General features: G+C 44.9%; 1 protein-coding gene across 2 annotated transcripts; it reads right to left on the reverse strand.

Moving 5' to 3' along the window:
• Nucleotides 1–346: 346 nt before the first annotated feature.
• Cryzl1 (crystallin zeta like 1) lies at nt 347–27100 on the reverse strand. Of its 2 annotated transcripts, none has more exons than XM_051191899.1 (12): nt 27020–27100; nt 25964–26041; nt 22339–22411; nt 17614–17658; nt 16081–16149; nt 10510–10643; nt 9267–9378; nt 5590–5688; nt 4374–4492; nt 3213–3318; nt 1736–1781; nt 347–796 (listed from the first exon to the last, which is right to left on the reverse strand). In XM_051191899.1, the coding sequence occupies exons 1-12, from the start codon at nt 27083–27085 to the stop codon at nt 697–699; spliced, it is 1047 nt and encodes a 348-aa protein (XP_051047856.1). In that variant the 5' UTR covers nt 27086–27100; the 3' UTR covers nt 347–696. The 2 variants fall into 2 exon arrangements, with proteins under 2 accessions (XP_051047856.1, XP_051047857.1); XM_051191900.1 differs by having other exon boundaries at nt 22339–22428; nt 27020–27065.
• Between the last annotated feature and the right edge of the window lie 229 nt (nt 27101–27329).

The raw sequence follows: 27329 nt of genomic DNA on the forward strand, positions 1-27329 counted from the left end.
CGGAGCCTGGGCCGCAGGCTTGAGCCGGGTGATGGGTGGGCAGCTGCTCTCCCAGAGAAGCCGCAGTGTCATTCCGATGGGCCGAGGCCTTGCTGCACCCCGTGCCCACAGGGCAGTACCCCCACGCTTCAAGCTCCCTGTCCCCAGTGCCCGCCACTCCAGCGCCACCACTCCAGGACCAGAACCACGATTCTGTATGATCTTGGAGAAATTCGGAGTGAATGAATATTTAAAAAAAAATTTTAAATGCCAATGGATTACTCTGAGATCAGAAAATACACTCATATGCTAAAACAAAGGCTTGTTAAGGAAGGCGTTGAGAATGTAGCAGGTACAACATCAAATCACATTTTCATGCTACAGCAAAAGCTTGGGACAGATGCTGTGATGGATGTGTGACTTTTGCTGAAAGCAGTTTTCTTTATGGAAAGGATTTTATAGCAGAGGCAAAATGTACAGGTACAATAACAAAAGGAACACTTTTGGAATATCCCCTTCAGATGTTAAAAAAAATAATTAATTTTGCAAGAATTTTTCAAATATGTCAAATAACCAAACGTCTTACTATGGCTGGAAAACAGGCTTAAAAATAGAAAAAACTTGTTTCATCTTCCTTGATTTTTCTCAACAATTTCCAAAGAAAACTGGCTTCATATACTGGCATGGGTGCATCCAACTGAGGTCTGGGAAGGAAAATTAAAATTGAACAACTTGCTTTTTTCTTTCTTGATTTCTCTGAACAACTTCCATGGAAGCTTTTGCCTCATACAGTGGGATGGGTTCATCAAGTAGCGGTCTGTGGAGGAAGAACGATTGGACACGTCAGGCACGGGCACAGGTGAACACGCGATGTTGCAGATCACACATCTGGCTATAGTCCAATTGTGTTCCTCTGAATAATCCAAACAGCTTGGTGGTGCCAAACACCTTTGGTCTAGCACTGGCCATGCAGAGACAGGTGGATCTGTGAGTTCCACATCAGCCTGACCTATTCAGCTATCAAAATAAATGAAAATAAAATTCAAACAAAATTACAAACTCATCCATTAATATTTTTATAGTTTAAAAGTAGTAATTCTCTCTCTCTCTCTCTCTCTCTCTCTCTCTCTCTCTCTCTCTCTCTCTCTGTGTGTGTGTGTGTGTGTGTGTGTGTGTGTAGTTTTTCAAAATCCTGAACTCACTTTGGAGACCAGGCTGGCCCCGAACCCACAGATCCACCTATCTCTGCCTCCCAAGTGCTGGCATCAGAGGCATGTGCCAGACTGCCTTTTACTTTTTTTTTTTTTTTTTTTTTTTTTTTTTAAAGACAGGGTTGGTCTTGTTAGATAGCCCACTATGGCCTAGAACTCATGATCACTGCCTTAGCTCACAACATTGAGCTAAATGTGTTGAAGTTTTCAAAGGAAAATATATCACTCAATCCCTTTACTTTGCAGGTGATACCAAAACCCAATTTAAACAAAGTTGGTCCTTCAGATTCTCTGGCAGGAGGGACAAAGGCAAGGGAGAGGGGAGAGGCAGGACAGAATTGAGGGGAGAAAAGGCACGAGATAAAACCCTCTGGGAGAGCCCCTTGGTGTACAACCAGTCCATTCTGAGAAATGTGAGTGTGGCTGGTCATCTGAAATGAGTAGAAACAGGCACTATGTACACCATAAAGCTGGGATAGAAACACTGCCCACTTTCCCTTGAGAACAGAAAAACAACAAAGATTTCATTTTGGTTTTTGCCATACCTGAAAATACCAGCCGATAGCTTCTCCATCACATCTCTTAAGATGCGTAATTGGAAGGGTTGTTAAGGTGGCAGCTTAACAGGGAGGGAATGAAATAAGCCACTACGGAAACAAGATGCCGGCCTGGTGTCACCTCTGTTTTTCTTTTAAAAAGTAAGTTTTGTAAGTGGTATTACAGAGACTAGAAACCGTCAATCACTTCTGAAACAAACGTATGGTTTGAGAGAACTGGGGTGTGACATGAACTTCTAAAGACAAGCGGCGAGATCAGCAAGCTTCAAGCAGGCAATGACCAAGATTACCCCCAAAGGACGGTTTGTGGAATAATACAATGTTTTCATTCATGCACTGTGCATGGTATTCAGCGCTTACATCTCTTACAGGAAATACACATTTGTCAATTAGTTTGGTTGATATCAGGTCCAATTTGTTTGCATTAATTCATTTATTTCAAAAGTGTGGAAAAAGCTAATTGATATGTATCTATTTATGGTAGTTTGAATGAAAAATGCCCCCCCCCCATGTATTTGAGGGCTTGGTCTCCAGTTAGTTGTGTTCAGGACGTTATGGAACCTTTAGTTCAAGGAAGTACTTCGTGGGGCAGGCTCTGCTGGTTTTATGGCCTCATCTCTTTTCCTGCTTGCTCTCTGCTTCCCATGTGTAGATAAAGATGTGTTAACCCAGGTTCCTGCCCCACTGCCAAGCCATGCCTCCTAGCCCTGCCTCCTAGCCCTGTGGACTCTATCCCTCTCGAACTGTAAGCCAAAATAAACCCTTCCTTTTATAAATTGCTTTTAATAATGGTGTTTATTTACAGCAACATATGAAGAAAAGAAAAGCCTAGAGAGACAGCTCACTGGTAAGATCACCTGCTGTGTTTGGAGAGGACTCCCATGACAACTCACAAGTGTCTGTAACTCGAGTTTCAGGGGCCCTGATGTCCTCTTTTGGTCTTCCTGGGCTCCAGGTGCATAGACAACATGCAGGCATAGACCCATATACAGACACATACACATTAGGCAAAATAAATCAATCAACAAATAAATCTTCTAAAAAATAAATTTCCTAGTACTGGTACTTGTAAAATTGAACTATAAATTTTGGAATATTTTGTGCAATGGTGCCATCACAGGAGTTAAGTGTGCTATCTCTTAAGGTGCCATGCCATGCCAGGTTTAAAAACAAAAGATGCTATTCCAGCTGTATCATTACCTCCCTTTCAGGAGGACTCAGAGCCCAGAGTGTGTGCGACTGCGACATCTCTGGCCACCTGTGCCCTCCCTCAGGCAGCCCTTCCCCCTGTGAAATAGCCACTGTACTCACTCCTCACAGACAATGCCTGCCACTCTCTCACCCCCCCCCCCCCCAGGAAAGCTCACGGCTAATTACAATTTCTTATCGTCACGTTGAAAGAGTTTATGAGTAGAGTACAAGGCCAATTCCAAGTTAGCAATTCAAGTCAGTAGAAAAAGGATATAAAGGTATTTTCCCTGTTGTGCATTTGACAAATTCCAGACTTCGTCATTAAGGAAAGCCACCGTTGCCCCCTTGAGGAAAAGGCAGTGGCTATCTGGAGGGTCCAACTTTCATAGAAAAAACAAAGACAAAACAACTATTATTAAGTTCAGCAGCGGATAGGTGCTTGAACCAGAAAACCTTTAATGCAAATTAATCATTGTAGAAACTCAAGACTCGGCTACAAGCTGACAGCTGTTTATGACTGCTACGCTTTCTTCTCTGTATCATGATGATTAGCCAGGACAAGGCAGATGTGGAGCCACTCTGGAACCCCAGGGTTAAGATGGCAGCGCTATATATATATGTCAGGCTTCTGTGTGTGGCTTCTGGTGACTACCAGTCATTTGTATGTTGGAAAGTCTAGTATATTAGATATTAGACTTGTATAGTATATGTTGAAAGTCTAGTATATTAGATTATAGTATTTGTATATTAGCTATGCTATAAATATTCAACTAGAATTCTGTTAAAAAATATAAACTTGGGAGGTAATTCATCTATACACACATATACTAATATCAACTTAGGTTACTAAATTATGATAATTTTTATAGATATCACAATTGCTAAGATACTAGAAAGCACAGTTTTAGGGTCTAAGATATGGCTCAAGTTACCAATGTGTTTGTCACACAAGCACAAGGGTCCAAGTTTGAACATTAGCTCCCATGCAAAATGACGGGTGCCGTGGTGCATCTCTGTAACCCACTGCTGGAGATGCGGCGACAGGAGGGTGTCTGGGTCTTGATGCCAGCCAGGCTAGCTGAACTGGCACGCCCTAGGCTCAGGGCGTGACCCTTTCTCATAAGATAAGGTGCAGAATGATAGAGGGGGGCTCCAGATGTTTACCTCTGGTCTCCCTCACATAAGCATGCTCACACACAGAGAAAAGTGCAATTTGAAGTACAATTTAAAATTCCAGAGGCCATTGTATACAATGAACTAAATACAATTGTAATTCATTCTAACTGAATGGACTTCCCTGCCCGATAGGATCTGGCCAGTACGCATCTAACATAGAAAAAGAAGCTACATTCCTTCAAACAAGAGAACTTACACTGTCTTTTGCTAATGACATTCCCTTGGTGTAATAGCAAGGCTTTATTACTTCTGATAATACCTGAAGGTTTTCTTCTGTTGTCACCCAATGGCCTCCAACACCAAGAAGTGTGATGATGTCATGCTTATGCGGTAGTTGTGACCTTACAGCTGGTTCGTCATCTTTACTATACAATCTCACTTACAAATGAACAGTTAAAAAAGAGAGAAAAGGGACATTTCATAAAAATCTGACAACATTTATTTTGCATATCAGTCTTTTTATACAGCAAGAAACATTTTTCTTAGTAAAAGGTAAATTCAGCTAACTTTAAGCTACACCAAAATGTACTCTACACTTAATTCAAATTAAATGCAAACAAAATAAATTCTGATTTAGAAGCAAGCAAGGTAATGCTAATTGTAATAACTAACACGGGGGGGGGGGGGGTGAGCTGCTGTCTCTTTAAAAACACTGATTCACACACACTGAAACAAACATTTGAAAAGTGAACACATTAAAGTACACTGTTCACTTCCACTGGTGATTTTCATGAGTCAGTTTCCAGTCCTGGAAAACACTTATTAGATGATTAGAGTTGCACCCACAATAAAACACAAATAGACTTGCTGTGTGGTTCACAAAACTAACCCTTCAGGAGTAAATGGTGCCACCTAAATGTGCACAGATTAGGTGTGAAATAGATCTAAGTTCGAGGAAGTGAATGAAATAAGCTTGTTTTTCCCAAATAGAAGGTACAGAAGTCACCATCCAGTAGAGGGCCAGCCACGCAGTACAAGCATGCCTGACAGGTATGTATTTCTGGGGACCAACAGACTCTACTGATCATGGTGACATGCTTCTTTTTTTTTGGGGGGGGGGCTGGTATTCAAGGCACGGTTTCTCTGTGTGGCATTAGATGTCCTGAAACCCACTCTGTAGACCAGGCTGGCCTTGATTCACAGAGATCCGCCTGCCTCTGCCTCCGAGTGCTGGGATTAAAGGCGTGCCACCAACATCCAGCTGGTGACAGGTTTCTTATAGACATTCGCCTTTTGTTGTTTAAGCTTCAGTGCCTATGGCTTAAAAGGCATGCTCCCTCTTTCTGAGGACGGCTGACGATGGGAATCAAGTGAGGGAGTTATATTTTAATAGACGAGTTTTTCATTAAAAACAAACCCTTAAAGGAGACATCCACTTTTTATGAATGCAGTGATGATTAGCTTCCAGTTATGCCCTTTCTGCAGTTTATCTAACTAAAAACATCACACAGGCTGGTCGTGGTGTAGGTACCCACCTCCTGCATCTATGACGATGTCCACTCCCAGGCCCCCTGTTTCCTCCAAACAGCTTTCAGCAACACGGACTTTCCCATTAGAGACGTCAATCACACGGGCTGTAAAGGACAAGAAATCAGGCAACTGTACAGTTCTGTGTGGTCAACACGCAAGTCAGGAGGGTAGGAAAAGAGCCAGTGAGTGTTTCTGAAATAGCTCCAATAATTATTAAATTTAAAGGGAAATGTCAACTCTGTTTAGACTTTTTTCTCAAGGAATTCAATACTGATAGATAAGGATCTATCTAAAGAAGAGGGTTGGCATATGAGTAAAATGATTGAGTACATTTTAACCCAAGCCTGCCTGCCCTGTTGACAGAGGCCAGCTGTCTGGGAACATAGGCTAGATAGTCAGAACCGGGAACCCAAGGACGGGGACCCAGATACAGCACACACATCAGGGACACGAGAGAGAGAGAGAGAGAGAGAGAGAGAGAGAGAGAGAGAGAGAGAGAGAGAGAGCGCAGTTTCTTAAGCTCCTTGAGATGTCACAGTATGCAGAGCTGCGTCCTTTATTTGCATACTATGGTACTCATCTGTCAAAAGTCACTTTATTCTTTTCCTCAAAGTAAGGAAAAAGGAAAAGTAATAGGACTAGTTTGGGCAGAGTTGGGGAAAACCAAGCTTATTTTAAATGGTTGTATTAATTATATATACAGACAATATAAAAATATACTTTGTGTATATCTGTCTGTGTGTGTGAATATGTGTGTGTGTATGTGTGTATGTCTGTGTATGTGGTGTGTGTGTGTGTGTGTATATGTGTATGTGTGTGTATGTCTGTGTGTGGTGTGTGTATGTGTATGTCTGTGTGTAGTATGTGTGTATATGTATGTGTGTGTGTATGTGTGTGTGTGAATATGTGTGTGTATGTCTGTGTGTGGTGTGTGTATGTGTGTCTGTGTGTGTATGTCTGTGTGTGGTGTGTGTGTATGTCTGTGTATGTGTGTGTGTGTGTGTGTGTGAATATGTGTGTGTATGTCTGTGTGTGTGTATGTGTATATGTGTATGTGTGTGTATGTCTGTGTGTGGTGTGTGTGTATGTCTGTGTATGTGTGAATATGTGTATATGTATGTCTGTGTGTGGTGTGTGTGTGTGTATGTGTATATGTGTATGTGTGTGTATGTCTGTGTGTCTGTGTGTGTGTGTGTGAATATGTGTGTGTATGTCTGTGTGTGGTGTGTGTATGTGTGTCTGTGTGTGGTATGTGTGTATATGTATGTGTATGTGTGTGTGTGTGTGAATATGTGTGTGTATGTCTGTGTGTGGTGTGTGTATGTGTGTCTGTGTGTGTATGTCTGTGTGTGGTGTGTGTATGTGTGTATGTGTGTGTATGTCTGTGTGTGGTGTGTGTATGTCTGTGTGTGGTGTGTGTATATGTATGTGTATATGTATGTGTGTGTGTATATGTGTTGCTAGGTGAGGGGTGTGAGCAAACCCCTGGACCTTATGAATGACAAGAAAGCTTTCTACTACTGAGTGGTGTCCTTCGCCCTTAACTAGAAAACAGAAAATGAACTGATAACAATACAAGAGCACTATACAGAGAACTGAAAACAGTTTCTCAGAACCCGAACCAATGAGGATATAATTATATTTCATTTTGGTTTTTTTTGCATCTTGCATCGCTGTTCAGGTTAGAGGCTCAGTCTAACAGCACCCTGTGACTCTTTCGGTGGTAAGATGGGTCAGGAATGGGGAGCAGCGGCTCGGAAGATGGGAAGAGGCAGGAGCTGGGGCGGAGCTCAGAAGTTAAGCGCCTTGGCTGCTCTCCCAGAGCACCTGAGATCCGACCCAGCACCCAAGTCAGACGACTCACTCTGCCAACTCCAGCACACACGTGTCATACACACACACATAAAATATACCTTAAAACAAAAAGCTTTCTAAAAGGGTGCTGAAGCAATCCAGAAAGGGCAGAAGTAGCCAACAGGAAACATTCCCGAGACTACAGTTTTAAGTCTCTTCCTCCATTCTAGCTCCTCTCCCCGTCTTCACACACGGCAGATAGGGATGACAACTGAGTCTTCCATTCCTTTTCCTCTTTGTGTGCATGTGAACACTTGCAGATGCATGTAGGTGTTGTACACGCACACATATGCACTTCAGTGGGGAAGCCCCCACACTCTACCGTGTGCATGTGTGTACCACAGCCCATGTGGAACTCACAGGCCAATATGGGAGTCATTTTTCCCTTTCCACCGTGTGGCAAGCGCCTTTGCCCCGTGGCCACCTCACTGGCCCATCCACATTGGTATTTATTGCAACAGGGTTTCCCACAGACTCTGTGGCATGCGACTTGAACTACTCTGGCTAGCCAGCTTCCCCGGGATCGCGTCCAGCCTCCACCCCGAGTGCTGATTGTAGTCACATGGGCTCTGAGGAGCTGGTCTGCTCTTCCTACCTGAGAGGCAACCGCTTTAACCACTGTGCCATCTCCCTGCCCCCATTCTCCACCGTTCCCACCTGCAGGCTCTTTATCACCATCCTCCTAACGTTGTTTATCTTGGTCAGGTGCACACTGCAGCAGGGGAAGCAGCTCGGGCTTTAGTCACACGGGGCCAGGCTAAGATGTGGTCCCGTCCATTTCATGGAGAAGTTAGTTAAAGTCTTTGGAAGTGACTTAGTGGCTGTGAGTGAGGGTCGAGGGACTTGACGAGGGACTTGACGAGGGAGCTCCGGGATGGGAATGTAACGCTTTCCCCAGACTGTCCTTCCCTTTCACGCGCTTCCTTTTGGTTTTCATCCGCTCCTTCCTCCACGCCAGCCTCTCCCTGCTCTTGCTGGCCGCTTTCCTCAGGCGCCATCTTTTTCTTCTGTAGACAAGTGCAGTCTGTTGAGAGGTTGCCAGCCTCCACCATGGCCAGGGCATTTTCAGCTGACCTGACTTAGTTTATGGGCACATGGCTCACCTGCTACTCAGCACTTTAGAGAAGACAGGCCGTGTTAGGGGCACCCCTGGGCTGAAAGGCTGAGAAATGCAGAGTGGGTGAAACTGTATTGGGGGATTGGCTGAACTCGAACGAGCAACTGGCATTTCTGAATTGTATCAAAGTCCATCTAATTCAAACCTGGTTAAGTTGGTAACAGTAGGACAAAGAAGGAAAAAGCAGAAGATGTCAACAGTTGTAGGTTCAGAGCCTTAAGTAGGGGCTGAAGATGTGGCTCAGCGGTAACCACTGCACGTTAGCATGCACGAGGCCTGGGTTTGGTATCGCCAGCACCATGCAAACCAAATGCACAAATACCAGCAATATGAGACTTCAGTAACGAGCGGTTTCACTTAAGTAAGTAAATCCGGGTTTAGCAAAACCTGTGCTAAGAACATTTTAAGAGTCATTTTTATTTGGGATTCTGGACTTTACCAGCATAAGGGTTTTTTTTTTTTTTTTCCTTTTCCTTTTCTTCTACTATTTTTTTTTTTTTTTTTTTTGAGACAGGAACTCAATGGGTAGCTCAGGCTGGCTTTGAACTCATGATTCTCCTGCTTGACGGGATTACAGGCAAGAGACACCATGCCTGGCAACCAGTTTTGCTTTCCCTGCAAGATTCCATATTTTAAATGGTCTGTACTGAGTAATGCAATGTGTAACGCATCTATGGAAGGCGTGTATGGAGGAACGTAATGGTAACGCACCTATGAAAGGCCTACTCGTTTCAAGACGTTGCTTGTCTTCCAGGCTGCACGCTGTTGAAATCACCTTGGCTCCTCTATGGTGTGCTAACTGAATGGCTATTGTGCCAAACGCCTGTGTGGAAATATGTATCAATGGGTTCATAGATCCAGATGAAAGACAAACCCACATCACTTCACAGACCGTTCAACACGGACATTTCAAAACGTTACAGAATAGAACAAAGTAATAACATGCTCCAGCTTAGCATGGCAAGCGTCTGACCAATTCCTTCAGAGCTGCGAGGTCAGACTCTACTGTACTCCAAGGATGGAGGGCCGTGCCCAGAAACACAGCCATGGAGGAGATCCATCGCCCATAAGGGCATTGTTAGTCTAAGCTGGCGACACAGCACGGACGGAGCATAGTTACACCGCTTTAAAGACTGAGGCACTCAGAAGCACCATGTTTGCATCCGCGGTAAGGATTAGGAAAGAAACGCTCTCCTGATGTTGGCCATCAGACCACAGTCAATGCTGAACATATTTACGTCCCCACCCCAGAAATGGAGGTGTCAGCCTCTTAAAAAATAAGGCTATGATTTTGCCCGAGGTTTTGCACCTTTTTTTTTTCTTAGTGGATCACGTAGTGTCGTTCTTTTTTGGTGACACATACAATACACTCAACATGAGCATGGTTTAAGCTTGTATATGACCCACCTGACAAATGCCAACACCCTTACTAGTGTAAGTATGCACTGGGGCTATCATTCCCTGGTGAAGACGTCTAGAGTGACCTACAGACTGAGAGCTGTTTCAGACTCTGTAACAGTCACGAATAAAAAGGCTTGGCTGGGACACAGCCTGCTGACTGAGGATAGACTGCTTGCCTAGCACGCACCAAGCCTTGGGTTGATCAAGGGAGAGACAAAAGTCTAGCTTTGCTTTTTTGGATGCATAGTTAGAAACTGGCACACCAAGTCCGGCTTCGTCGTGCTAATGATAAAAGCAAGCTGCCCGTGAGACTCCAGTGACTGAAAGACACAGATAGCTGTCTGCAGACAGAGCCCTCCCCCGGTTCCTATGTTTACCGTGTCTGCAGACAGAGCCCTCCCCCAGTTCCTATGTTTACCGTGTCTGCAGACAGAGCCCTCCCCCGGTTCCTATGTTTACCATGTCTGCAGACAGAGCCCTCCCCCAGTTCCTATGTTTACCGTGTCTTGGTATAAACTTTTTTAAAACAAAAATCAAGGGACAAGGGACTCACACTTGCTCCATCCATGATCAGCACAGACTTTCTGGGAGAGAGGTGAGAGAGGTAATACAGAGCTGTGCAGGCTCGGACGCCGTCCCGAATGGCTCCGGCGGCTGCCGTCCACGGAACCTTTTCTGGTTTATGAACTATCACAAAGAACAACAAACAATTCATTAATTCATTAGTGAGTTCATTACCACCAACCCTTAGACCCAGGCAGGCGCATCCCAGGCAGGCGCACCTCTACCCCGCTCCAGCCCCGCTCTGTCACTAACCCTGCACTTGCCCGGTTTTATTGTTAGGCATGGAAAAGCCATTCACATAGGAGTGTTAGGGGATAAAATACATAAAGGAAGCGCAGGGCCGGCCGTAACACACGGCAAGAAGCTGCCTTCCTGGCAGACAGTCGGCACCCGGAGTCTCAGCCTGCGCTCTGTGGCTCTCACTCAGCTTCCTATCCGACTTCAGGGTCCACAGGTGAGCACCCCTCTATCCGACTTCAGGGTCCACAGGTGAGCATCCCTCTATCCGACTTCAGGGTCCATCGGGTGAGCATCCCTCTATCCGACTTCAGGGTCCACAGGTGAGCATCCCTCTATCCGACTTCAGGGTCCATCGGGTGAGCATCCCTCTATCCGACTTCAGGGTCCACAGGTGAGCACCCCTCTATCCGACATCAGGGTTCATCGGGTGAGCATCCCTCTATCCGACTTCAGAGTCCACAGGTGAGCATCCCTCTATCCGACTTCAGGGTTCATCAGGTGAGCAACCCTCTATCCGACTTCAGGGTCCATAGGTGAGCATCCCTCTATCCGACTTCAGGGTCCATCGGGTGAGCATCCCTCTATCCGACTTCAGGGCCCACAGGTGAGCACCTCTCTATCCGACTTCAGGGCCCATCGGGTGAGCATCCCTCTATCCGACTTCAGGGCCCATCGGGTGAGCATCCCTCTATCCGACTTCAGGGTCCATCGGGTGAGCACCTCTCTATCCAACTTCAGGGCCCATCGGGTGAGCATCCCTCTATCCGACTTCAGGGCCCATCGGGTGAGCATCCCTCTATCCGACTTCAGGGCCCATCGGGTGAGCACCTCTCTATCCGACTTCAGGGTCCATCGGGTGAGCATCCCTCTATCCGACTTCAGGGTCCATCGGGTGAGCATCCCTCTATCCGACTTCAGGGTCCATCGGGTGAGCATCCCTCTACCCGAATCAGGGTCCATCGGGTGAACATCCCTCTATCCGACTTCAGGGCCCACAGGTGAGCACCTCTCTATCCGACTTCAGGGCCCATCGGGTGAGCATCCCTCTATCCGACTTCAGGGCCCATCGGGTGAGCATCCCTCTATCCGACTTCAGGGTCCATCGGGTGAGCATCCCTCTATCCAACTTCAGGGCCCATCGGGTGAGCACCTCTCTATCCGACTTCAGGGTCCATCGGGTGAGCATCCCTCTATCCGACTTCAGGGCCCATCGGGTGAGCACCTCTCTATCCGACTTCAGGGTCCATCGGGTGAGCATCCCTCTATCCGACTTCAGGGTCCATCGGGTGAGCATCCCTCTATCCGACTTCAGGGTCCATAGGTGAGCATCCCTCTATCCGACTTCAGGGCCCACAGGTGAGCATCCCTCTATCCGACTTCAGGGTCCATAGGTGAGCATCCCTCTATCTGATTTCAGGGTCCATCGGGTGAGCATCCCTCTATCCGACTTCAGGGTCCACAGGTGAGCATCCCTCTATCTGATTTCAGGGTCCATCGGGTGAGCATCCCTCTATCCGACTTCAGGGTCCACAGGTGAGCATCCCTCTATCCGACTTCAGGGTCCATAGGTGAGCATCCCTCTATCTGACAGACTTCAGGGTCCACAGGTGAGCATTCCTCCACAGTCACCAATTCTGCCCGACCCTGAACCTGATCTATGGGGACCCATATGTTCTTTTCTACCTTGCTTTTGTATAGTAACTTAAATCTCTTCTTTCACATTGTCTGGATGTGTGTATGACACAGGGCATGCAGCTCCTCGGGCCCCACATGAGTTTTTAAGCTGGTATTTCTTGTCCTCATTCGGAGGCCGTGGTGGGTGGAGCTTTCATTTTTGGTATTGTGTGGCACGGGTCCTGTGGAAATGCCGTTGCTTGTTTACCCATTTGTAACCGATGAACCCTTGTCTCCAGTGTCTGACAGTTGAAATGACACGGCTAGGCATGCCAGTGTACTGACGCGGGAAGGGAACCCGTCCTGCCACGGCACCTGTCCCTGGCAGTCTCCCGCCACCGCTGCTACTGCAGGCCACACACGTTAGCCCAGCACTTGGGTATGCGATGCTCTCACTGTGACTGTCATTCGCCTTCCCCGGCCCCCCCCCCCCACCTCATGCTTGCTGGGCTTCATGGCCGTTTTATGAAGTGACTGTTTAGGTCTTGGCCAAGCTTTCTACTTTCTTGGTTATTGTTTTGTGGGAATTTTTAGTATGTTTCAGATGAGTCATCTCTTTATATGCTACAAATATTACAAGCTGCACATCCTGCAAAATGCTTGAGACAAGAAGCGTGTTGAATTTCAGAGCATTGGCATATCCACAGTGAGCTATCTTGCAGACAGGACCCAATTCCAAATATAAAATATATTTGTTTCATGTATATTTTATGTGTATAGCGCGGAACTAACTTTATTTTACCCTTAAAGATGAACTTATTGCACTTTTGTGCGTATAACTGTTTTACATTCACACATGTCTGCGTACCACTTGTGTGGAATTCCCACAGAGGGCAGAAGAGGGTGTTGTGACATATGAAATGCAATTATAAACATGTGTGACTCGGGAACCAAACCCAGGTCCTCCAGAAGAGCAGCCAGGGCTACTAACTTTGGAGTGCTTTTTATTTCAGACACGTGTCACCGGGACAGCTCTGCTCTCCAATCCCTCTACTGATGTCTTCAAGGACAGAACTGCCGGGTGGGACTTTAAGTCCCTCGGGTGGACGTGGCGCTGCTCTGTCATCACAGTCCTTGGGGAGCTGCAGCAGGGGGCTATGAGCGACAGAGCAGCCTGAGCTACAGAGCAAAGCCCTGACTGAAAAACAAAACTCGACGACAAGATGACTCGGCCGGTAAAGCGCTTGCTGCCATCCCTGACGACCTGCATTCAGTCCCCTGGAGAGCACACGGTGAAGGAGTTATCCTCTGATCATCACACATCTCTGTGAGTACCGGGCAATCCAAGGCTACACAGTGAGACCCTGTCTCAAGACTAAACCAACAAGTAACAACCCCCCAAACTCCTCAAAATGGGATAATAAACTAAAAAATAAATAAAAGTTCTGTATGCTCTCCCACCAAGCTGTTTTTTCACCTTTTTGAATAACTGTTGCGTTCAAATGAACTGTGGCGCTGTCACCCTAAAGCAGCCCGTCCTGATTCTATCTCAGATCAGTGGATCACACTTGTATATGACCTGGTCACAGAGCCAGCAGTAGAGCATTAACAAAGGACTTGTGCCACCTAGTGGGCGGACGGAGCATTCACACAATGTGGTGAAACCGCCCAAAGGAATGAGGAAGAGCACACACTAAGTACCACAGATACGGAGAATTTCTTTATGCGACTCTTCAGGGCAACCATGATTTATATACAGGCCTTCAGCCTTCGTCCCTGCTCACGACTCCCACGACCCACTTTATTTTCTAAGTGATTAAGTTATCATTCATTAAAGTGTTTGGCCCCTCTGTCCTCAGTTGTCGGATCAATGAAGGTAAAAGATGTTTATGTAGCTGGGGTATGTCAGTTCAGAAGCAAGCTTCAGAAAGCAAAGTCCCCCTGACTGTACACTAATCTACTGTTGCTCTGGTCTTGGAGTTGACCTGTCTATAAAACTCTGACATGCCTTGCTTGGTGGTAGACATGAAGACCTCCATCCTCCATTCTAGTGGGGGTCCTGCCCCACGCCCAAGAGAAAGTAACGAGGGGCGACTGTGTCTCCTGTGGATATCTTCATCTGTGTTTACTTACATCCTTTACAGGAAGCCAGCTCTTTACAAAATTCATCTATCCATTATTTATTTGTCACTCAGTGTCTGCACCACAGACAGGCCTGGAGCTCCTGGAGATCCGCAGAGGCATCAGATGCCTGGAACTGGAGCTGGGGATGGCTGAGAACTGCTATCTGGGTTCTGGCAATCAAACCTAGGTCTTCTAAAAGAGCAACACATGCTCCTAGCTACTGAGCCGTCACTATAGCCCCCGCCCTGAGCTCACTTAGCCACTCTTAGAAATTAAACACGCCTACAGTGGGGTCCTAACTCTCTCAGAAACCCCGAAGGCCCACACTTGTGACGGAGTCACAAAGGAAGGCAGAACTGGGGGACTGAGTCTTCAACCTGTGCATCTATGCCGTCTCCAGGGAGATAGCATCAGAATTAGAGAGGAAGAAATAGGAGCAGAGGATGCCTACTGGGCCTAGTGCTGAGTGACCGCTGTGAGGAAACCCCACACATCTGAGGACACCCTAGGAATGCTGAGTGTATAGCACAAGGAGTGGACTTCTGTGTTTGTTCTTACTTCCTTTCATTTTTATCTACCCAATACTATTCTTCCAGTTTTGCTGATGATAACATTAGGTGTGGGATCATAACTGGCTTGCCTAAGGCCTCACAGGTAATAAGGTTGAATATGTAACCTAAAGCAGATCCACCTCTTCTTAAGCTCATCTGTGCACATTTTTCGTGTATGGCCTATTTGGAGGCAATATTTCCACCCATAAGATTTCAGTTTACCATATTTTATCAAAACTTTATTTATAGGACAGAATCCCAACACTTAGAAGGCTGAGGCAGTAAGAGAGTTACAAAACTGACCAGCTTTAGATACACAACGAGCCTTCTCAAGGAAGGGAGGGAGGGAGGAAGGGAGGGAGGAAAATTTAAAAATGCATATATATGATTCTAATCACACATGCATGTGCACACACATGCACATGTACACACATGTACACATCATTCATGCAGTCATTCAAAAAATATTAAGGGCAATAACACTACATTTAATATTCTTAAAATATTTTGTAAGACCGAGTCCATTAATTTATGTATGTGTTCATGCACACCATGTGCCACAGGAGTGACAGGAACCTGTGGGCTGCTGGGTGTGGGGTTCTGGGGTCTAAACCCAGTCCGCATGATAGAAGTGCACACACGTACAACACAGACATCACACACACACACGCACACGCGCACACGCGCACACACACCAAACACAGACCTCTCTCTCTCTCACACACATGCACGCAAAACACAGATATCCCACACACAGACACATACACATAGACACATACATACACACACATACACACAAAACACAGACATCACACACACACACCACACAAAACACACAGATAAGCCAAGGGCAAGACATATTCAAATTCCAGCTATGGATAGAATTTCAGAGCCATGAGCAATGCTAGTAACCCTCTCAGGTCTACACAATGCTGAGTCTACACATTAATTTTATAAATAATGTAAGGCAACAGTCACACTACAAAGCAGTGAAATAAGACTAAGTTCCAAATGACTGGACTGCCACATACCCAGGTAATGCTCATGTACTCGAATAACTTCACAGAGCCCAGGGTCTTCTGAATCCAACGGCAGAATTCCTGAGAATTAAAGTGAGAAGCTTATTTCAGGGATGAATCCATTCCTGATGAGCTTCACTCACGTTAATCCTGTGCAGTGAAGTCACAGGGAAGGCTCCCAAAGTTACCAGGAAGGGAATGAAGCAGCTGCACCTCTTCTGACATGAACACTGTGACAGTGGAGATGATGGCCTCTGCCATACAGCCAACCTGGGGCCTTGGGCCCCGGTGCCCCTTTCCATGGTTTTGCCTCACAGGATGCCTGGCGTGACACCAACAGAGCCCCACTTCCCTGGAGTCTACCAAGTTCTCACTCTGCTCTCTTACAAAAGGAACCCCGAGCAAGCAGAGTGTCTGTCACTCATGCCTTGGGTAAAAATCAAATCAAATCAAATCGGTACTTCTTGAAAACGCAAGCCGTGAAAGCTGCGGGCACCTCCCCACACATCTGATCTCCAATGACACTTCCCAAGGCTCAGAAGGACACTTCCCATGAAGACGAGGAACGTTTCTGAGAGACAGTTACAACAGTGATGTCCTACACGTGTTTCATGACCATCTAGGATGCAAGCATGAACAGATGTTTATGACATTCTTTCAATAACTATGGATTTAAGAATAAAAAACTGCTTCAAATTAAGTTTTAGTTCTACAAGAGTAGCCAAGAGCTCTCTAGAGATGAAACTGGGGTAGGCACAGAGGTTCTACACCGCCCACTTCATCCACGCTCTTCCAGTCCAGGCCTCTGACTCTAGAAATTTCAGTCTGGCCGGACAAGTAGGGACCGAGTAGGAAAGCCAGGCGTGAGGTCTGGCCGTTTTCCCTCTGCGTAACTGGACAGCCATACACATGCAGGCTTGAGGTGTTCTCCTAACAGAGGTCAAACTGGCTTCTTCAGCAATGGATATTTGAGAGCAAATTTCAGAAGCCAGGAAAACATTTTTAGTTTTGGAATGTCAGGATTGAACCTTAGGCCTTATACATGCTATACCCCAGCCAAAGAAAAGCATTTGTGTGTGCGTGTGAAGTAAGGTGATAATGAACATTAATAACATGCAGAAAACCAGGTGATGTAGGTCATTTCGTTCTCGATTTTCCTTTTCTTAGAGCACACTTGTTATTCACTGTTTTGTATATAGTTTTGTATTAAGCCTAAATCTTTTCTTTAGACTAAAAGGGGAATTGTAGTGAGGTAGTCCTTCTGTGGCACTGACCACGCCCATTGGGGGGTGGAGCCATGGGCGGAAGTGACCTGTGGAAGGAGTTCGGAGAGAGAGCCGGGAAAAGCTCTCTTGCTAGCATGACTCGGACAGGAGAGGATCGGGTTGAATTTCCTGGTGTTCATCTGTCTAGGTTGTAAGTTATTTCTCCCTGAATAAACATCTATTGGGCCTATTTGTTTATCCTGATCCTTATTTAACCGCGATAAGGTGAGATGACAATGAAATACACAACTTGAAAAAGGACTTGTGAACTACAACTTACCGACTACTTCATCATCTGGTTGGAAGAATGATACCTTACTGCCAACTACAGGGCAGAAAAAAGGGAGTGTTAGCATCACAGAATTACCAAGTTTCATTCCTTATTTACATCTCTTTATTTTACTGTGTGTATGGGTGTTTCTGCTTCGTATATATCTGTGCACCTTGTGCATGCTTAGTGCCTATGGACGCCAGAGACGGCAGTAGGTCTCCTGGAACAGAGTTACAGACACTTGTGAGCCACCATGTGGGTGCTGGGAATCAAACCTGGGTTCTCCAGAAGAGCAGCCAGTGTACTCAACCTCTGAGCTGCCTCTCCAGCCCCCCTAAATTTAATTTTTACTTAACTATTTTTTTGCTTTTATTTTATTTTTATTCATCTTCATGCATGTGGTGTGTGTGTGTGTGTGCGCGCACGTGCATGCGTGCGTGCGTGCATGCCTGCCTGTATAGACAGACCATTTACTTAACTATTAAGACAAACGAAAAAGTCAGACACAGTGGACAACAGCTGCAATCCCAGCCCTTAGGAGGCGGAGTCAAGAGGCTCAGGAGTTTAGGGTCATCCTTGGCTACATATCAAATTAAAGGCCAGCCTAGGCTACATGATACCCTGCCCCCCAAACAAACAAAAAGCCAAATAAAGAATTAAAGACATGAAATCACTGACAGGATTGTAAAAGTCCACTCAATCAAAGGGCCAAGAGCTTGTGTAAGGTCTTGCTTCTCTGGAAAGACTGAGGTACACGGTGTTGACACTGAAGGGAATGCCGTGTGTGTCGCTGTCACCGTGGCTGACTTCCAGGGGACAGTGCAAAGAGAAACATATCCGGGGCTTCCGATGGCTGTTCTCTACCCCCCCCACACACACGCCTTGTGCTAGGCACATCTGTCATCATCTAAGTGGGAGGGTCTCAGACACACAACAGGGAACGCCATCGAGTCACGTGTTACTCTGACAGCCGGAGGGGCGGCTCAGCAGTTAGGATCACTTGCCGTTCTTGTAGAGGATCCGGATTCGGTTCTCAGCACCCACACGATGGCTCACACTGTCTGCATTTCCACTCAGGGATCTGATGCCCTCCCTGTCCTCTACAGGTGCATACACATCCATGCGGACACACTCATTACAAAACAACAAAAATTACACTTAGTAAGTGAGTTCTGATTGGCAGCCACAAAGCTCTTGAAACTTTATTTATTTATTTATTTATTACTACTGTTATATTAGTGTGTGTGTGTACCCCAGTATATGCCATGGCAAATATGTGGGAGTTTACTGTTATATTAGCGTGTGTGCCCAAGTACATGCCATGGCAAACGTGGAGTTAGTTGCTTGGCAAGCAGGGAATGGACTCAGGTAGTCAGAGTTGTGTAATAAAGTGCTTTTACTGGCTGAACCTCCTCTTTGGCCCGGCTCTAGGAACTTGGAACTTTGGTGGTGTGATATTGTTTCTATCTTCTACCACAAATGTGTGCATGTACACATACATATTTTACACACACACACACACCCCTGCCAAAAGTTAACTCATTTGAGTATTTTTGTTTGAAGAGTTATAAGATGAAATAGGAAGAAAACAGTCAATGCTACTGACTGCTTTGGCCTCAGAAACTTTCTATAAGCTTTATAGTGTATCCTACAATATACCTTATAGTACACTTTATAGTATAACTTATAGCATATCTTATAGTATACCTTGTAGTTCACCTTATAGTGCATGTTATAGTGTACCTTAAAGTATATTTATAGTTCACCTTATGGTGTATCTTATAGTATACCTTAAAGTGTATTTATAGTTCACCTTATGGTGTATTTATTGTATACCTTATAGCACACTGATGGGGCAATGTCCTTCTGTATATATCTGTATATATCTGGTTAATGAATAAAAGACTGATTGGCCAGTAGCCAGGCAGGAAGGGCTCCCAGATGAGGATAATTCTGGGAAAAGGACGCAGAGAGAGACACCATGTAGCTACCAGGCAGATAGCATGCTGCGGTGTTCTTTGGTAAGATAAGGCCACATAGAAATACATAGATTAAGAGTTAATGGTCAATAATTAAGAAAGAGCTAGCCAATAAGAAGCCTAAGTTATCAGGCAAACAGTTTATAATTAATGTGGGCCTCTGTGTGTTTATTTGGAGCTAAACAGTTGTGGGATCAGGGGGGAAGAAATTCTGTCTGTAGTACACCTTATAGTAACCTTGTAGTATATTTAAAGTATACTTAATAGTACACCTTATAGTACATTTATAGAATGCCTTATAGAATACCTTATAGCACATCTTATAGTACAACTTATGAGATACCTTACAGTGTATCTATGGTGCATCCTACAGTACATTCATACTATACCTTACGGAATACCTTATAGTGTATCTTTCTGTGGCTTTGGAGGCTGTCCTGGAACTAGCTCTTATAGACCAGACTGGTCTCGAACTCACAGGGATCCACCTGACTCTGCTGGGATTAAAGGTGAGTGCCACCACTGCCCGACCACTACCCGGCAATATATCTTATAGTACATTTATAGTATATCTTATCATATATCTTATAGTACACCTTATAGTATATTTATAGTATCTCTTATGGTATACTTTATAGTATATTTATAGTATCCCTTATGGTAAACCTTATAGTAAATTTATAGTATTTTTATAGTATATTTATAGTATACCTTATGGTATATCTTACAGTACACCTTCAAATATAATCATGGTATACCTTGTAGTATATCTTAGTATATTTATAATATACCTTATAGTATCCCTTACAGTACACCTTATAGTATATTTATAGAATATCTCATAGTGTATGGCATTATTCTCCTATTCTACAGACAAGGATACTAAAGTAAAATGGCTCCAAAACTCATCTACTGGTACCGAGCAAGTAACTCTAAGTCTAAATCTGTTCCCGTCTTGCTCGCTTTCTCCGGGGATGTTCCTGTGGTATTATCTCCAGTTCCTGACTCACCGAGCTTTTCCTCTGGTCTCCTGGTGGTTTACTTCTCCTGACTTCTTTCACGCCTCCTTATTCCAGTGTCCCTCAAACATGGGCATCCCAAAGGCTCCTCTTTATGTCTACTGGCTCATCAGCTTTTTTTTTTTTTTTTTTTTTTTTTTTTTTTTTTAAATCTACACACTGACAATTCTCAAATGAAATTATTTGCTGCATAGGACTTTCCCCCTCCAGAATCCACTTAAGCAACTGCTCACTAGATATTACAAGTGAGACATCATTTACCTTTCTTGACCTCAACTAGAGTAAGGCTGAACTCATCATGACTGTCATCTACAGCTCTCGCCTCTTCTGCGTCCTCTAAGGCCAATCGAATATTAACCGCTGCCGACCTCATTTCCTCCCGGATTCGCCACCCAGCACATGAACACGGTTATCTCTTGTGTTGGTCCATGGCACACCCTGCCAGGCCTCTTTCCTAGGAACTGGTTTGCCTCGGTCGAATCTGCCCTTAACAGCTAACCTAATAATCTCATCTGTAGTTCACCACGTGTCTGCCTGGCTCTGGCCAACCCTCCTGTTTGTTTCTGAGGACAAGCCTGTGTTCAAACTTCCTTTTGTTCACTATCTTTCATTCTCATATTTGAAGAACATTTTTCCTTTTTTCTGCCTTTCCCACTGAGCTACATACCCAGCCCCAAGACTACCCCTTTGTATAATGTTTGTAAACGAGTCCAAGTTACTTGTGTAAGTTAGCTGTGGCGTAACATGCACATAACCGCCAGCAATTGCATTAAACGAAGCTCTCAAAGCTTGCTCTAAGGCAAGCATTTAAAAGTAAAGCAGCTTATTTATCTAAAAATCAGAGTTGTCATTTCTAAGAAGAAACAACCAGGTTTTTGTTTGTTTGTTTGTTTATCACTCTGAAGTGTTTATTTCTTTTGTAAATGGTTTCAGCATATGGGACAGGGACCCTAAGTATCTGAAAAAGTTTGTTTATAGAGCTAGCCAACATTTACTAGCAGGTGTTGACGATTGGTGTGTCTTGTCTTAGTGCACACACAATGGCTGCCAACCAATACAGGGCAGACATGTTTGAATTTTACCTGTGATTTTAATTGTAGCACAAACGATACTCCCTCACTTATCTGAGTGATCATTTCATCCTCCTTTAATCTACCCAGACTGGGAAAAACATAATTAGATGAGCATTAAATTCACTCACTGCTTAGTAAGCACTTGGCTTACCTATTCTACATTTAAAAGACAATGTCTACCCTCAAGATTACCAAGAACAAAAACAGACACACAAATAAGCAGATCATTATAAAAGCTCTGCGGAAAAGTGGGCTCTGGGATTCAGTTGCTGCATACAAAAAAAAAAAAAAAAAAAAAAAAAAGACAAAACTGCCCATCTTATTCAATATGATTACATATGAGTTCACACCTGAATATTTACTGAAGTTAAGTTCTTCCACTGTAAACTCAATCTTAGTTTTAATTTTTTAAAATGAATTTTTAATAAATTTATAGCCAGGCATGGCGGCACATGCCCTTAATCCCAGCACTCGGGAGCCAGAGGCAGGAGGATCTCTGTGAGTTTGAGGACAACCTGGTCTACAGAGCAAGTTCAAGGACAGCCAGGCTACACAGAAAAACCTTCTCTCAAAAAACAAAACAAATTATAAGACATTGTGTATTGGTAACTTTATTAGCTATTACAAATTTCTTTTACTATAGAAAATACAGATGATACTTACCATCTAATACAATTCCAGCAACTTCTCTTCCAACAGGGAAGAAATCTTTTTCCATCTTCATTTCTGCCAGAAGCTAAATCATGATGGAAGCTGTCAGCACATTGGTCAAGAATAAATTCTGGACTGACATGGCAATGCAGTACTATAATCCCAACATTTGCCTCAGCCCCAGCATGCAGAAGACATAGGCAGGTCTGAGCAACACATCGAGTTCTCATGGCCAGCCTGGGCTGCACAGGGAGATGCTGGATCAAAAACCAAACCAAACCAACCACAAATCAAATGACCAACCAAAAAAGAAACAAACAATAAAAACCCATCTCTTACTTCTGAGAAATTGGGCACAAAACAACAACAAACTCACGCCACAGAAAAAGCAAATACGATTCACTTGTGGGATTACAATAAAGGGAAAAAAGTCACCAAATCCCTTCTTCCAGAGTGGGGGACTGCTGAGGCATTTGACCCAGGGCTGAGGCACACAGGGCTGAGGCACACAGGGCTGAGGCACGGGTGTTATCCTTTAAAGCAACAGGACATGCTAAACAGTTTTCTCTGACAGGAGGAAGGGGGGTTACACCCCCAAAGGATTCTCAGATGGCTAAACACTGATTCCCTGTCACCTGTCCAAGAAAGGTCAGTGGGTGCAGACAGAGCACTGCTCGACAGGGAGGTGGAGAGGAAGAGAGGGAGAGGGAGAGAGAGGGAGGGAGGGAGGGAAAGAGAGAGGAAGACAGAGAGAAAGAGGGAGGGGGAGAGAGAGCGCTCACCCTTTAAGGATCACCCTGCTGGACTGACATGTGCCCAGAGGGTAGGCTTGCCTAGCATGCCGAAAGCCTGAGTTCCACACCAGCACCACACTAAAGCCATGTATGGTGGCTTGGGCTGCACTCACTCCTAGCATGGCAGTCAGGTGGACACAGGAGGGTCAGAGTCTGTATATAAGACAGAGTCTGCCTTTAAAAACAGGAGGGCATCTGGAATCTGGATTTCCCTGCAGTCTTGGGCCAGGGCTCGGCGGGAAGGGGTGGCAGGTGCTTGTAGGAAAGCTGTCAAAAGATTCCAGACTTATTCGGTACCTGTAGGCCTTTTGGGCTGGGTTGTTTCCTTGTTTTAAACTATTTATTCTTATTTTATGCGTATAAGTATTTGCCTGCATGTATGTAAAGGCACCACATGACTGCCTGGTGGCTACAAAGGTCAGGGTTAGGGCTGGGTGCCCTGAAACTGGAGTGAGAGACGGTTGTGAGCTGCCATGGGAACCCAGGTAGGTGCTTCGCAAGGGCAACAGATACTCCTGACTGCTGAGCCAACTTTCCAGCCTACCGTTATTTTTCAATTAAAAAATCAGACAAAAACAAAAAAGAAGTCCTCTTAGATGTATGTTGACTTTCCAGAACTTTCTCTTAAGTGTGGGACTTCACACTTTTCCTAGGGTGTCCATATACGACTTCCTTAGGGAAACTCGCCCTCTCCCTCATGTGGGCAGTGTGGACGGGCCAGGGCCTGGCATGCTTGGGTGGGGCGTCCTCACGGAGCCCTTCCTTTTCCTTTGTGCCCAGTTTGAGTTATAATCACGGCTTTAGCACCTGCATTCCACATCTTCCATTTACCATACTCATTTTCGTACATCAATGTGTCTTCATAACCATCATGCTGAAGGGTAACTAATAGCTCATTTTTGTTTTTGCTTTGCTTTGGTTTTTGGACACAAGGTTTCGCTGGTAGGCTTGGCTGCCCTGGAACTCACAGAGATCTGCCTGCCTCTGCTGGGATTAAAGGTGTATACCACTACTGCCTGGGCTGTAATAGTTCATTTCTTCCTGTTAGTGGTAGAGTGCTTGTCTATCATTCACAAGGTCCTGGGTTCAATCCTCAACACCACCACGACCAGAATCTGTGCAAGCCCTGTAAAGTTTAGTACCTGACCAGACGGTATCTCCACTGAGCAGGCACACATCAGATGCCACCCGACTTTAGTCACGGACATCTAAAACGTGCGCCAAAAATCAATCTTCTCGTCCGTATTCCTTCGTGCTGCAGACTGAACTGGCTCTTCCCACACCACCTGACACGCTTCTAGCCCTGGTCACCAATGTGACTCCATTTGGAGACGGAGACTTTAGGAAAGGAATTAACGTTAAACCAAGTTGTGGATGTAGACTCCTAATCCAGCAGGACAGGGGACCTAGGGTGACAATGACATCAGGGGCGGGCACTCACAGAGGAAACGCCACGTGAGCAAGGAGATCATTCGCAAACCACGAAGAACGGACCTGAGGCCAGCCTGCTGTACTTTTACCCTTCAAATCAGGGGTAAAGATTCAGTTGTTCAGGTCAAAGGGCAAAACAAAAACCACAATCAAACACACAGCAACAAAACCCCCAAAACAAAACCAGGAGAAGAGTCTGCATCTGGAGGAACACACCGATCATCTAGAAACTGGGAGACTAGGCAGAAGACCACGCGTCTAAGGCCAGCCTGGGCTACACGGTGAGAACCTGTCTCACTGCCAGACCTGGAAATACTTAGCATGCCATGTCATGTTTAACCATTTATTTACATTACTGACTATTTATTTACCATTTCAAGACTTTGTAAAGACAAGGTTTCACTGTGTGACCCTGTGACTTGGAACCAGCTATGTAGACCACCCTGCCTCAAACTCTCAGAGTCTGCCTCCTGGGTGCTGGGCTTATGTGTCACCATCACTGGGTCAAAGACACTTTTTTGTTTTGTTTTTGTTTTTCGAGACAAGGGTTTCTCTGTGTAGTCCTGTCTGTCCTGAAACTCGCACTGTAGACCAGGCTGGCCTTGAACTTTTAAGTTCGAGACCAGCCTGGTCTACAAAGAGAGTCCAGGACAGTTAGGATTATTATACAGAGTAACCCTGCCTTGAAAAAAAAAACATATATATAAAATATATGTATGTATGAAATATGTTTTCTAGTTCAGTTTTTCTTTTTTTTTATTTAATACCTTTTTAAAAGATTTATTCACCTATTATGTTTACAGAGTTCTGCCTGCATGTGTGCCTGCACACCAGAAGAGGGCACCAGATCTCATTATAGACGGTTGGGAGCCACCATGTGGTTGCTGGGAATTTAACCCAGGTCCACTGGAAGAACAGTCAGTGCTCTTAACCTCTGAGTCATCTCTCCAGCCCCCTTTATTTTTTTAAACTTCACTTTACAATCCAACCACAGTTCTCCCTCCCAGCTCTCCTCCTACCCCACCCCAGTCTCCCCCTCAGCCCACCCCCAGTCCACCCCTCCTCACGGGTAAGGGCTCCCACGAGGAGTCGACATAGTCTGGCACAATAGGTTAGGGCAGGGCCAGGCCCCTCTCCCGTGCCTTAAGGCTGAGCGTGGCACCCACCATAGGGAACCGGCTCCAACAAGCCAGCTCATGTACCAGGTTTGTGTCGTGGTCCTACTGCCAGGGGCCCTTCTGACAGTCCAGGCTTCACAGCTGTCTCCCACATATGGAGGGCCTAATTCGGTTCCCTTAGTTCAGTTTTTCTCAGGAAAATAATTGCTTGGCACTTAAAATCAATTACCACTGTACATTATATATACTCTGAAATTCCCATTTGTCTTCTGGTAGCAATGAAAGCCCCAATACCTTTGTGTTTATCCGGCTCAGAGCACAAGCTTTAACTTGAAGTTTCACAAAGTTATCCTCTGTAACAGGGAGATTCTCCTAGAACCAAAGAACAAAACCACATGTTATACACTCCTCTGAGAACATTTGCTCATCTTACGAAATGTCTATACATAACTGAAAAAACAAACTGATGCCAAATCTCATGCCTCTCCTAAGTTTAAGATACAAATAGTTATCTAATAGTATATCATAAAAAAGAGGAGTGTAAACTTAAAAAACTTCTGTCTTTATTTTAAAAGCACTCAAAGACCAACATGGATGAATACAGAAACAAACTCGTCTTCATAGAGCACAATGACAAATACTGTGTTTCAACCTAAGTAATTCAAACTGTCAGATCTTTACAGGATACATACATCATAGAGCCTTTGCTGAAATCTGGAATTTCCTTTGTGCTATGAATGAAATTCTTCAATGATACGTATCCATCTATTTTTTTTTTTAACATCAACCATGGAAGCCTCAGCACATCCCACAGTATTTTGCTGTCAAGACATTAACATAATGGAATTTAACTACCTCTTACACTCTTACAGACACAAAGCAACAAAGGCAAAAAATACTCCCACTGAGGCACTCAGGGTCACCCAGCTATTAAACACAGCGTCACTTCTCCCAGACACCTGCATTCAGGACCGCTAACTGCAATGTGTCCCTCAGTGACACCCACCGCCATGACCCATCTCAGGGACCACTGTGTTTCTAGTTGCCACAGCCGGCATCAGGGAGCCTCTTTACTAAATCTTGGATCTGCTGTTCAGTGATAACAGATGAGGACAGCGATACAGACGCATGTGTTAATTCTGCCCAGAGAAAAGTTGCCCTCTGGACACAATGGGACAAGCCTCTTCCCTGCTGTGACTCTAACCTGGACCTCAGAGTTAAGTAGGTCCTTCCTCCTATAAGTTACTTTTGTCTGAGCATTTTATCATAGCAACCAAAACCAAACAAAGGCAATTATTCATGGAAAGGCATTATCTTATCACATTTAGTGATTGCGTAATTTATTCTTACCCTTTCTTGAAACAGAAATGTTATTTCTTCATTTGTGGAACTCTGTTGAAAATACAAGCCCTTCATAGTTACCTAGAAACAAACAAACAAATACAAGTTAATAAACAAAACAAAACAAAATAGTCTTCTTGAGGGCTGGAGACAGCTCAGTAGGAGAACTTCCTGCCCTGTCAGGGGACCCAGGTTCAATTCCTAGCACCCATATGGCAGTCTACAACCATCCTTAATTCCAGATCCAGGAGATCTGAGGCTGCCTTCTGGCCTCCTTGGGTTCTAGGCATGCACACGACACACAGAAATATATGTAGGC

Source organism: Phodopus roborovskii, unplaced genomic scaffold (assembly GCF_943737965.1).
Source record: "Phodopus roborovskii unplaced genomic scaffold, PHOROB, whole genome shotgun sequence".
Classification (NCBI taxonomy): Eukaryota; Metazoa; Chordata; class Mammalia; order Rodentia; family Cricetidae; genus Phodopus; species Phodopus roborovskii.

Bases quoted from the DNA above. Each gene is read 5' to 3' on its own strand.
- Cryzl1 (XM_051191899.1), bottom strand. From the start codon at position 27,085: ATGAAGGGCTTGTATTTTCAACAGAGTTCCACAAATGAAGAAATAACA. The intron at 10,644-16,080 runs GTATGTGGCAGT...TCTTTGTGATAG, and splicing joins AGTACATGAGCATTACCTGG to TTCATAAACCAGAAAAGGTT. The intron at 797-1,735 runs GTATGGCAAAAA...CTTCCTCCACAG, and splicing joins CTATCGGCTGGTATTTTCAG to ACCGCTACTTGATGAACCCA.